Below are 12,676 nucleotides of genomic sequence, written 5' to 3'. Positions count from 1 at the left end.
ACAGACATAAAAATAAATTTAAAAATCAATGTGGACACGAGACTCAATTCTAAACCGACCTGAAATCAACTTGATGACCCGAATGGACACATTTATTTGCAGCTAAATTTCAACATAAGGCATGAAACATGCATTACACCATGAATAGATGATCTTGTTCATTTGGAAATATGATGCAATACATGATGCATGGAGAATGAAGATATCAACTGAATATGGCAAGAATCATAAATGAAATGCAGTAGCAGTATACCAATATCAAACCTAGCAATTAGTATTTTCAACAGTTTCTTCCCCGCGCCATAAAAATTATCATAGCAAGCAAAAAAATTGTGGAGTACAATTGATTTTCTAATACAACTCATTAGACAATTCAAATACATTGAAACTCCGTGCTTCCTGCTCGAGATTTCAAGCGATCCTACACTTGCCTAGAATCAAAGGGTTTTTGTCCTTGTACTGATGGTATCTTTGGCACAAATTCTTCAGTGCGGCAATAGAATGTTGCATCGAATTCAGTTTTGTGTCCCTAAACATGCGCTGTTGCAGAAAGCAAGTTTGTGAGGACGGAGAAGTATAGAGCTTGAGCTGAAAGGATGCATAATAAAAACTAAACTACCACGAGTGTACCTCATAATTATCTCCATACTTCTCAATTAAAGGACGAAGATGTACACGCTGCATTGTCGTCAATGGCTGTAATGGTGCACTTTTACCGTCCCTTCTTTTCTTTCCAAGTGCTGTTTTAAGATCTAGACAAAACATAGCGTGCACTTTTTTATAATGCCAAATAATTTTCAAGTACATACGTTGGCCATTCTTAAGATCTAGACTATCATTTTCTGGAAATTCTTAAGAGGAATATCAAATATGTCGGCCATCTCAATCATCTAGGGCAACACAATGAACTTGGTTTTGTTTAATCCTAATTTTAGCATCCAGACATAAAAAAAAAAACTTCGGCAAGGAGGAGGTTTTCTAGTACATGAGAACATAAAATTACTATACCACCTTTGTAACATATATATTACAGAAAAACCTAGAAAAGAAAAGCATTTGATAAATATAATTCATATTAAAGGATAAAATGTAGTCGTCATAATCAAGCTTCCAAAGGCTTTAAGAAATTATGAAACTAGTGAAATCTAACACCTCTAGAAGAAGCCAACTAATCAACTCAGAATTAAACACCAACACCAAAATATTTCTAAATGCTTAAAAGAGTATGATCCACAACCATTGTTCAAAATAAGATTGCCCAATAGACAAGCTGACAACAACCCAATATTGCCTTTCCATATAGACCTCAAACCCTAATAACAGCCCACAATTAGAATAGTTAAAGATATGTAGTTTCAGTCAAATATTCGGATATTCTAAATAGTTTCTTTAAGTCCAAACCAAAAAAAAGAAAATAGGGGCACATCGATTCATCATGACTATCAGTGGTAGAGTAAATAAATAACTCATAACTAACATCGACAAGCTCTAAATTCAAATTGATCTGCTGCTTGCTCTCTGTGCTAACTGGCAACTAAATAGAAAATCAAGATTCAAGTCGTTAATAGATTCAGCAAACCTAAATTTGAATTTCCAATCAATTCAAAGTTGAAACTAATTATACTTACTACTACACCAAAAACAAACTTTCTTTCTGTGTATGACTGTAGGCGTCATCAATGCATCCAGAGACTTAAACAAAATCCTCAACAATCTCTCAAATCACTCTTATAGACAACCCAAATACACAATCACCATCTCTAACATAAAATCACCAAAATCCCAAGCAAAAAAGACTTTAAACATCTATTGACGCAAAGCCATAACAACTAGTTACAATGAAACATCAGCTTAAAAATTATTTCTTGTCTGCTTGCTTTTCTAGCCTATTATTAGGCCTTCCAAAATGAGGAACTACGCCTAAATACAGAATGCTTGATAACAAATAATCTCATTGTCATCAAACATACTACTTTTGTCCTCCATTCAGTTGAAATGGAAGCTCAATTTGAATAATCCGACAAAACTTCCAACATAATTACCAGAAACATTCCATAATACCAAAAAACATTAACACTAATTCCACTATGCATAACCCTTTATTATTTTGATTTGGGGGTAAGGCAAAGAATACCTACTAGCAAGGGGGGCTTTATTAAGCATTTCCTATTAGTTTGATGCTTATAAATGTTTACAATTGAATCAACAATCAAGAATACACACAACTCTGTATCCATGAATTTCAATCTCACAAAACTCTGAACCACAAAGCAAATATGTTGCTAAAACCAACCATTTTTGTTGTCAATTTGAAAATTAGAGCTCAATAAGAATAAACAAATATTAAAAGTCCAGAAAATCTAATCGCATTCATCCCCTACTCAGTAATCAACCACCAAATTATACGAAAAACGACTTCAGAATCATGAAGGCAACATTAATTTGGACCAAGTCATCAATCTAAACTTCACATTATGGACAAATTTCTTAACCACAAGTACCTAGTTCTACTACAAAATTAACCTACCCAAAAATCAGAATCACAATAATCAAGCTATAAATTATCAACTACCCAAAAAAAGTAATCCAACAACAATTCCAAAGCAGTAATCCCGGTAAAAAAAACTAACCGTCTTCTTCAAGGTCGCTGCCGGAATCAATAGGCTCAAATTCATCAAGTTTGGCATCAGCGGGATCTTGAGGACGAGGCGGTGGTACTTGAAGAGAATCACTCTCGATAATATGCGAAGTACGAGATCGAACACCGAGTAAATTAGGATTAGAAACAACCCCAAATTGCTTGTAATTTCGGATAACGGTGCCCGTTTCGTCCCATGTGGTGCCTAGAGGATCGAGAAGAGCAAGAAGTTTAGGAGGAAGATTGAAAGCGGGTTTAACGATTTTGGGATTCTTCTTGGGAAGTCCTACTTTAACCTTAGCCCTTGAGTTCTTGTACTTCCTCCTTGATCTCCCCATTTCTGCAACTTCTGACTTCTGAGTTTTTAGGGCTAGGTTTTCCTCAACGTCAACAAGGAGATGAGGGTTTTAGAGAGGGTTTTCTGGCAAATGTTTTTACGACTTTAAAATAAAGAAGTTTAGCAATAATTATGTAATTTACAACAGTGCGCTATATAATATAACTCATGTAAGATGGGTGTGTAGCTTCTCATACAAAAATTCTGTGTTTAAAATAAGAAAAATGTTAGCTTTGAATTTAAAGCGTGGATTAAACATTTAAAACAAATTATTAATGGTACCTTTGAGGTACTCTAAGTTTTTTTTATTATTAATGGTATCTCCGTATTATTGAGCGTTTTACGACTATAATCTTTTTAACTTTTTCCGTCTAAAATCGTTAACTTTCTTTTATATTTTTGAATTGAAAATTAAAAGAAAAAGAAAAAAAGTTAACGGTTTTGGACGGAAAAAATTAAAAAGGTTATGGTTGTAAAACGCTCAATAGTACGAGGGTACCATTGATGATAAAAAAAACTCAGGAGTACCATTGATAAAGTGCCAAAACTCAGGGGTACCATTAATAATTTCCCAACATTTAATAATTAAAAGTGAGTATTTTAATTATAAAAATTGATTTTACAATTGATTTAGTTGAGCTACATAGTCTAATTTAAGATTGTGTCATAATGAAGACGTCTTATATAAGAATTTGTGATATAATATAAACATATGATTAGTTGACATGAATTTTATTGAATAAAGCTGATTGAGCAAATTTTATATGAGTAAGTCTCATGTGAAACAAGTGCAATGTAGTTCTTTTAAAATAACTAAAATGGATATTTTAAGTATCAAAGTGAATGTTTTAATTCATTAAATTATACTGTTTAGCCCAGTTTAGTATTGTCTTATGATGAAACTGTCTTAAATGAGAATTTGTGAGATTTTAATAATTAAAAATTAATTGATTCTGAATTTTACTAGTTGAAACTCATTCTATTAATTAAAAACGTAAATCGAACCCGTAACCATCCCTCATGCTAACAAAATCACAACGATAAAATCACAAGGATAAAGGAGTAGCTTAATTTGTAAAATTAGCATTAGCCTAACATAAGCATCATACATACCTAACAAACATTCAAAAACAACTTTTAGGTTAAAGTTCAACACCCCAAAAGATGCACAACATTGCACAATATATCATAGTAATAAACCTTATCAGTAAATTATAGAGCATTTCTTTATTGCGACAATGTTGCAATCTTACAGCTATACAACAGGATGATCACATAATACATAAGGAAGTATCAGAATTCGGAGGACCGATTGGCGTACTCTTGAACTAATGCCCCGAAAAGCGATGGCCTCGCGAGTAACAGTGACGGGGAATCAAATTCCTTCGCTTTCCCTATTCACAAATAACTCATTTAAGTAAATGAATACGAAAAAAACATAATTTTAGAGAATTACGAATTCAAACAGATCAGGTTGGGTCGGGTTCGGATTCAGGTCATATATAAATAGATCAAAAACCCTTTGATCCAAACCTAACTTGTTTAATTAATTGGGTCGAAAATTACAACCCCAACCTGCAATAGATCAGGTTCGACCCACTTAACCCGTTTATAGTTTTTTGTTTTCATTTTAAAGTTTTTATCATTGATTATATCTAATTTTTTTAGGCTTTAATTTTAAATTTTGTTTTTTAGTTTTTTATTTTGTATTTATGCAAATTAATAAAATATTAAATGAATTAAGTTTAGGTTATAATTACTTATTTACTTGGAATTAAGTCGTTTAATTAAATGAGTCATACAAGTGTGTTTCAGGTTTAAAATTTTAACCTGAATCTAACCTATTTAGATCAGGTCGGGTCGACACGTTTAATTAGTAGGGTAAAAAGTCTAAACTCAAACCCACTTATTTCGGGTTAGATTCAAATCGAGTCAGTTTTTGCCGGGCTTACCAAGAATAGATGTATATACCTGCATCTATTACAAGTACACTATCACAGTCCATAACAGTAGGTATCCTGTGAGCAATGCTGAGAATTGTGCAAGCAGCAAAGTCTTCTCTAATGATGTTTTGTATCACTACATCAGTTTGTGAGTCTACGGAAGCAGTTGCTTCGTCCATGAACAACACTCGACTTTTCTTCAGCAGGATTCGGCCTAAGCATAGAAGTTGTCTCTGCCCAACACTCCAATTATCTCCGTTATCCACCACTTAAAAGGAAGAGATCAGTTAGTAACAAAGTTGTTCACAACTTAAAAGGTTTAAGGTTTTTAACATAATGATATTTTTGTACCAGGAGCATCGAGTTTTTCGGGTTTGGAAGCCACCACATCTTTAAGCTGGCATCGCTCCAGACTCTGGATCACACACAAGCAAACTAGCTTAAGTCAGATGAAATATGTTCGATATGTCAAGGAATCAATTCAACTAAAAGCTTAAACTGATAGCTGATGCCTCAATATATGTTATGTATTTAACACGTCTCCACACATTTAGCGTTGGAAGGAAGGGAGGACGAGATTTGAAATCATGACCTGGATTTCTGATACCATGTTAAGAAATTAATTCAACCAAAATCTTACGTTAATGGTTAAACATACCTTCCAAATCTCTTGTTCTGAGTATTGGTTAGTAGGGTCGATGTTGCTTCTTATAGTCCCTTCGAAAAGAACGGGCTCCTGAGGGATTATCCCAAAACGAGACCTAAGATCGTGGAGCCCTATCGTTGATATATCGATATGATCGATCACAATTCTTCCTGCAGAGGGCTCAATGAGCCTAAAGAACACTTGAACCAGAGTTGATTTTCCGCTTCCTGTTCGCCCTACCACACCGACTTTCTCTCCTCCTTTAATGCTTAATGTTATACCCTTCAGTACTAGAGGAGTATTAGGCCTATATCTAACCTGTAATAGCAAAATTTACGTTTTGTCCGAGGGATTCGATTTGGGAAAAAAGGTTTGATTTGCAATTTATGTTAAAACCTGCAAGTTTTCAAGCTCAATATTGCCTTGAGCTGGCCAAGTTGTTGGAAGAACGCGATCCTCAACAGTCCAGGCAGCTTCCGAAGGGATTTCAGTGAATTGTTTTATCCTCTCTACTGAAACCATTCTATTCTCGACGAAGCAGCTCATGTATATAGCCCAAAACATCACAGAGTTGAGAGACAGTCCATAAGACAGTGACAAACCAACATTTTCTGAAGCAAATAGAATTGAAATTGGTGTCTAAAAAGAAAAGGGATATTCTATATGGTAACAACCTACTTTTATGAAACGTTAGTGGTAGCAAATTTTAAAAAAATTCCACAGAATAGCATTATAATGTTGTACTTAAAGCTCCAGTTACATTAATGGGCTAAAAACGTCTAATTGGTTGTAAGTTGTGAAATATCTTTCTTTGCCCTTGTCTTCTTTCCTTAGAGCTACAGTAGATTTTGTAGTTAAGATTTGTTACCACTAGCGTTTCATAAAAATATCTTGCTACCATATAGAATATTCCTAAGATATTTCATAAACGTTTTTAAGATTTGAACACAAGTTTGACAGGAAAGTTAGCACACAAAACCTGGTTTGATAATGTTGCTAGGAAGTAGGATCATGAACAATGTTGATGTACAGAGAAACAAGCTCCCGAGAAGTTCTAAACGAAATCCTAACCATTCATTTGATCCATTGTTGTGCAAGTCCATGCGGAGATTGGCATTGACTCGATTAACATTTTCCTGAATGAAATCGGTCTGCTTTCTGAAACACCGGATTGTCATGAACCCTGAAATGCTCTCTGAGAAGTGATGGATAACAGGGGCTTTTGTGATTGAGTCAAGTCGAGTCAGTTCACGTGATGTTGCAAGATAGTAATCCTAAAAATCACAAATAGCATGATCATTATATCATGTGCACTTATTATTCATGTGAAGTTGCAATGATGTTTGCTGTCAATTTTTAGTCGAATACAATCTCTTTGTAGGTATAAGGGTAAGGGAGAAGCCACCTAATGACGTTCATTGCTATCACCATATTTTTCTTGTATTCTGCTCATAAAAACTATGATCGGGGGTATAGAGAGGGTTAGATGACGGCTGACCATACCCTTATCAAACGAGATACATGAAACCTATCCGTATGTCAAAATTATACTTGCTATGTACATGTAAAAGAAGGAAATTTGCATAGAGGGATTTACTCGAGGAGAATCAAGATGTTTACCCTGTACCACATATTCAACCATCCAAGCGGAATCAAGAGAAAAACAGTTGGCCAAGCATACTGGCAAGTGACAATGAAAGTGCTGAGCAAAGTCATGTACATGGATAATGCAAGGTTCATAAATAGAGGCACAAAAACATCGACGTTGGTCTGATCAGTAGAAGCCTGTAGGAAAAAATCCCAGATTAGTAAATCTCGATGCATATTACCATGAAAAAGACAACGAATTTTTTTAAGCTCACCCTACTTAAAATTCTTCCTGATGGTGTCATATCGAAGAATGACATGGGAGTGTGAAGAATGTTGCTGAGAATTCGGTTGAAGAAAATTTGAGCGGTCTTCAATCCAATAAACATAATGAAAAAGGATCGAAAGATGACCAACACAACAGATATAATTGCAATAATGGAATAGATACGAATGAAGAAAGAAGGATTGAACGATGAGGAGCGTTGTTCAGAGGTTTCGTAAGCCAGCCAGTAATCAGCAGCCATCATAGATGATTGCCAAGACAAAGAGAACAGTAAACCAGCAGCTACTCCCCACCATCCCAAAGCTTCTGTGCAGTAAACCTTGTATATATGCAAACTAACTTTTCCGGTTTCCCTTTCCTCGTCTTTAATCAATTTAGACCCACCCTTTTTCGAGTAGGATCTTGTTATATTATCGTTTTCCACAGTAATTTGATGATTACTTGACGATGTGTTAGGATCATTTTTATGACGAGGTGAATCTTTCAGAGTCTCCGTGGCATTTCCTTCTTCTACGAGCTTCATGGAAGTCTCATGGGCAGCAACAAGAGCATGAAAATCAGTGCCTGTTTCTAGAAGATTGTCGTATTTTCCTTCCTGCACGATCCTCCCTTTTCGCATTACCTTCTCAAAGAATGAATATTGTAGTTTGAGAAAAAATATACTCTAGAAAATACATTGATCATACAAAAAATGTCTAACTAACCAAGATGAGATCCACATTATACAAGAAGTCCACTTGGTGAGTTACAAGTATAACAGTTTTATCCCTTAGAGCTCCTCTTACACACTCCTGCAAATATATCAAAGGAAAAGCCCGGAATTTATAAAAGTCAATGTTTGTTATCTTCCACTACAACAAATTTAACTTTTCACAACATTAGATTTAGTGGAATTTAAAAAAATGCCACTGACTTAGATTTTTAGTGTAATAATTATTAGTTTTTATTTTGAGCTTCATTATAAAGTGATTTAGGGACACTTTATTTGGTCTTTAGTGACATATGTAATTGTAACTATAGTCTATAGTAGCATTTATGAGAAATGTCACTAAATCCTATGTCACGAAAAGGTTTAGTGTGATTTTTTGTTATGTTGTTAAAGGGTCTAATAAATGTCACTAAATTCTCTTTATGTACTATTAGAAATTTGAAGTAGCGGCATTTAAATCAATACCGCTAAATATATCCCACTAAAAGAAAATTATGTTGTAGTGTTTGACTAGTTCTTCGAGTTTTAAGAAAAAGATAATTCATCAACAATATCACAAGATTAAGCACAATATAAGGTTTTTTTTCTTGCTTTAAATTCTGATAGCCTTTTGGTTCTCTTAAAAGAGTTGGATATAACGAGTCTGTTAGGCAAATGCTTTTAGTTGAAACTGTTGACTGGTTTGACTAGTTTGAAGCATGTAGTATTGGCTAATACGTTATGCTAATTGGATAAGAAGAGTATATAACTTTAAAGAATCCGCGCAAGACCTTGAATATTTGCGATCCAGTATGAGCATCTACTGCACTGAAGACATCATCGAGCAAATATATATCGGAGTCTTGATAGACAGCTCTAGCAAGCTGTATACGTTGCTTTTGTCCACCGCTAAGGTTAATGCCTCGCTCTCCAATCTCAGTGTCATCGCCAAACTCCATCATTTCCAAATCATTCTCAAGGCAACAAACCCTCAAAACTTCTTTGTACTTTTGTTGGTTCATAGGCAAGCCAAACAGGATATTCTGTTGAATTGTCCCGCTCTGTATCCAAGCAGTCTGAGCTACATAGGCTGTAGTTCCACAAACTTTGATCTGCATTAAAGAGAAAATCAAAACTATTGGCACAACATAAGTACAAATCTGAAACTTGTTCGTCAATAGTCAATAGATTAAAGCAAATGATGCATGGATAAGATATAGAAGTATCAAATGAGGCATGCTTCACAACAACAACGGCAATGCAAGGCCTTAATCCTCAAATAGTATGGTCAGCTACATGAAACAACAGATCAGTTCCAAAGGTCTTCAATATGAATTAGGAAAAATTACCATAAATAATACAATCTTTTGCTTATTTCTCTACAATAATACTAACTTTTGATTAATCATGAATAATACCAACCTAAAGGGGTGTTTTCATAGAATATTTCTAATATGTTAAAAATCAAACTATAGGTGATTATAAGACAAAAAAAATTGGTAAATTAGTTAATAAACTAAAGTTGGTATTATTCTAGGAAAATACCCCCTAAGTTGTTACTATTCATGATTAATCAATAGTTGATATTATTGTAAGGAAATCAACAAAAAGTTGTAATATTCACGGTAATTTTTCATATAAATTATTCTCATGCTTTCATTTTGATTCTCTACCAACTAAACTAACTGAATCATGATCGCAAAAGAAAAAAATAGGATTTGTCTTTTCTTCTCTCTTTTTTAGTTTATCTTACAACAACAATATTTCATTATCCCAATGTCAGTAAGTGGCTCCCACCAAACCGGTGTTTAAAGGTCCGATGTACACAACCTTATTCTACTTAGTGATAACTAAGAGGTTGTTTCCAACTGACCCTTGATAGCAAATATCACCTGCAGCTTACAAGAAACATACCAGTTTAGTAGAAGTATATACTAAAAGAAAAAAGTCATGAATAAATGTACCTTTCCTCTTATTTTGTGCATTTCTCCTAGGATTGATGAAAGTAAAGAGGATTTTCCTGATCCAACTGTACCAACAATGGAAGCAAGCTGCCCTTTCTCAATGCTTAAATTTATGTTTTTCAACACTTCTTCCTCGCCTTCGTCATCCCAGCTAAAGAAACCATCTGTAACCGTGACTGCTATAGTATCATCTCCCACAACTCGCTCCACTGCTCCTTCCACCAATTCCTTACTTGTCATGAAAACATCGAGTCTCTTCAATGAAACCATAGCCTGCAATATCGAAATCATAGATTGTGGGAATGTCCTAATAGGCTCCTGCAGCATCTTGAAAAGAGTTATAGTTGTGAATACTGTTGCTGCATCAAATGAAACACCCAAAAGGATGGCAGTGCCGAATGTGATGGTTGACACCACTAGAGGTAAAGACCATAATACTACCATATTGGTAGCTATAGAGTAAAGAAGCTTGGCTAGCCAACTATATTCTGATTCTCGAATTGACGTGATTTGCGTGTTGAAGTGCTCTTCCCATGCTTGAAATTTGATAACCCGCATGTAGTTAAGCATTTCGTTGGTCGCCTTCATCCTAGAGTCGCGATTTTTCATCACATTGAATTGAAAAGTCCTGTCTCTTTTCATACAAATTAACATAAACAAAAGCACCCCGAGAATTCCAACCAATGCAGTGATCACAGATTTACCTATATAGTTGTATAGGAGAAGTAAAGCGATAGAGAGTTGTAGAGGCATTTGCCAGACAGCGTGGAGCTGCAGCATCATATCGGAAAGTTGTTGAGCATCAACTGCCATGTAATTTACAATCTGTCCTACTCCGTGTGTTTGCCTAGCCGAGCATGATAACTTTAGCCCTTTTTTGTACAAATTTGTAACGAGTGTAGAACGGATTAGCATCCCAAGCTTTTGAGAATGGAAATTGAATTGATGTGAAGTCATCACTTCAATAATTTTCGCCAACAGGAGGATGAGAACTAGTAAGTACCCTTCATAAGGGGAACTTCTAACACCGGAAGTAAAAGCAATGAATCTATGTATCATAAACGGACCAACATACATGACACAAATTCTTACAACCGCTAAGAAAGCAGTAAATGCAATTTCCTTCCAAAAGCATCTAAAAAGAGTGAGACTAACCGGGTTTAGGCACTCTTCATTCGGGTTAGGCCATTTCGATTGAAAGAGTATCGACATTCTTTCAGCTCCATGTTCAGGTGAAAGAGCCGGCACATCATCAACACTTAAAGGCCTTTTGTACCCTTTACTCAACAAGGGGTTCATCCATAACCAAAATAGATTTGAAATAAATGATGCATTTGCATAATCACTAACAAAAGATTGCTCTAAAAGAGGTTCATTTAGAGTATCATTTTGTCTTGACATCATTATTCCTTTTGAACCCTTAATGCCAACCACTAGAAGAACAAATGATAGTGCAAAACACATCAAAGAAAGTACATCATCTAATTTCAAATCATGCACATTTCTTGAAACTAAGAACAAGGTATTAAACAAGAAACTAACAACCCAATACACTCGAAACGATACTCGATGCTTAGCTTCCTTAGACTTCTTCTCAAGGGCAATTAACATTGCTATAACAACATAAGTTATCAATTGAATGATCCCAAATGTGCCCTCCACAATCCTCCATTGGGACCCACTATTTTTACTACTAAAGGCTAAGATAGCAATAACTAAATGAATAAGTGCTAACAAAATAGTTACAATGAAGGATAGTTTATACCAAATATTTGTCTCAACATGAACTCCATAGCTAGTTGATGAAGTCTTTCTTTCTTTGAAAATGAGCTTAAACAAGAAGATAGTAAAGAGCACAAGCAATAAAATAACATCAAAGGAAATATACAAAGCTTTTTGGGAACATGGAGAAAGAAAAATGAAGTTAGCCCATTGTGATATGGAAGGAGATGAACTGTTTTGGGATACTAATGGAGTTGGACATAAGGAAGTGTTCCAAGAATTATAGGACATTGTTAAGGATATTGGAGATGTAAGTTAATTACTTGCCTATAACGTCTTGTCATACAAACCAAAAGTGTTTTATATACTTAAGGAAGATATATGACATGTGAAGATATCTTCATTTTTTAATTTTTGATAAATTAAATATTTTCATGATGCATAGAATTCAAATAAATGAAATTTAAGTCTCAAAGAAATAGTTTTATTGTTTAGTTCGTCCTATTATAATTTTTAATCATGACGCATATTTTTTTTTTGTATTTTCTTTTACACATTGACTTATATTTTTTCATCTTTTCGACATATTTCTCCCACTTTTCATACATTTTTACTTTTTTTTACGCACTTTATACATTTTCATCTCCCTTTCTGAGGATCTTTCTCGAGCCGAGTTACTCTTTGGCAGCATCCTCTTTTATGGGTATGAAATTGTCCTTCCTTTATAGACCCTAATCATTATTTCTATAGACGGAAAATACAATATGCATGATAATAAGGACCTACCCTACGCTCAATGAGACAATGAGATGGAGTAAGCAAAGAATCTGCTCTTGGTTTTGATAAGTCACTCGTACCTTATGAA

The 12,676-nt window shown here is 34.6% G+C and overlaps 2 protein-coding genes across 2 annotated transcripts; both read right to left on the bottom strand.

The window, feature by feature from the left end:
• Positions 1-211: 211 nt before the first annotated feature.
• On the bottom strand, positions 212-3,106 carry LOC130827453 (nucleolar protein 16). The gene is made up of 3 exons (XM_057693174.1): positions 2,631-3,106; positions 631-752; positions 212-540 (listed from the first exon to the last, which is right to left on the bottom strand). The coding sequence occupies exons 1-3, from the start codon at positions 2,974-2,976 to the stop codon at positions 412-414; spliced, it is 597 nt and encodes a 198-aa protein (XP_057549157.1). The 5' UTR covers positions 2,977-3,106; the 3' UTR covers positions 212-411.
• A 1,010-nt stretch (positions 3,107-4,116) lies between these two features.
• Positions 4,117-12,102, bottom strand: LOC130827452 (ABC transporter C family member 14-like). Its single transcript, XM_057693173.1, has 11 exons — positions 10,090-12,102; positions 8,917-9,237; positions 8,142-8,228; positions 7,427-8,059; positions 7,185-7,349; positions 6,544-6,838; positions 5,961-6,175; positions 5,577-5,882; positions 5,270-5,333; positions 4,947-5,186; positions 4,117-4,369 (listed from the first exon to the last, which is right to left on the bottom strand). Exons 1-11 carry the CDS (start codon positions 12,100-12,102, stop codon positions 4,269-4,271), a joined length of 4,440 nt encoding a protein of 1,479 aa, XP_057549156.1. The 3' UTR covers positions 4,117-4,268.
• Between the last annotated feature and the right edge of the window lie 574 nt (positions 12,103-12,676).

Source organism: Amaranthus tricolor, chromosome 11 (assembly GCF_026212465.1).
Source record: "Amaranthus tricolor cultivar Red isolate AtriRed21 chromosome 11, ASM2621246v1, whole genome shotgun sequence".
NCBI classification, from domain to species: Eukaryota; Viridiplantae; Streptophyta; class Magnoliopsida; order Caryophyllales; family Amaranthaceae; genus Amaranthus; species Amaranthus tricolor.
The sequence above is the reverse complement of the archived record's forward strand: the minus strand, read 5'-3'. Positions and strand labels throughout refer to the sequence as shown.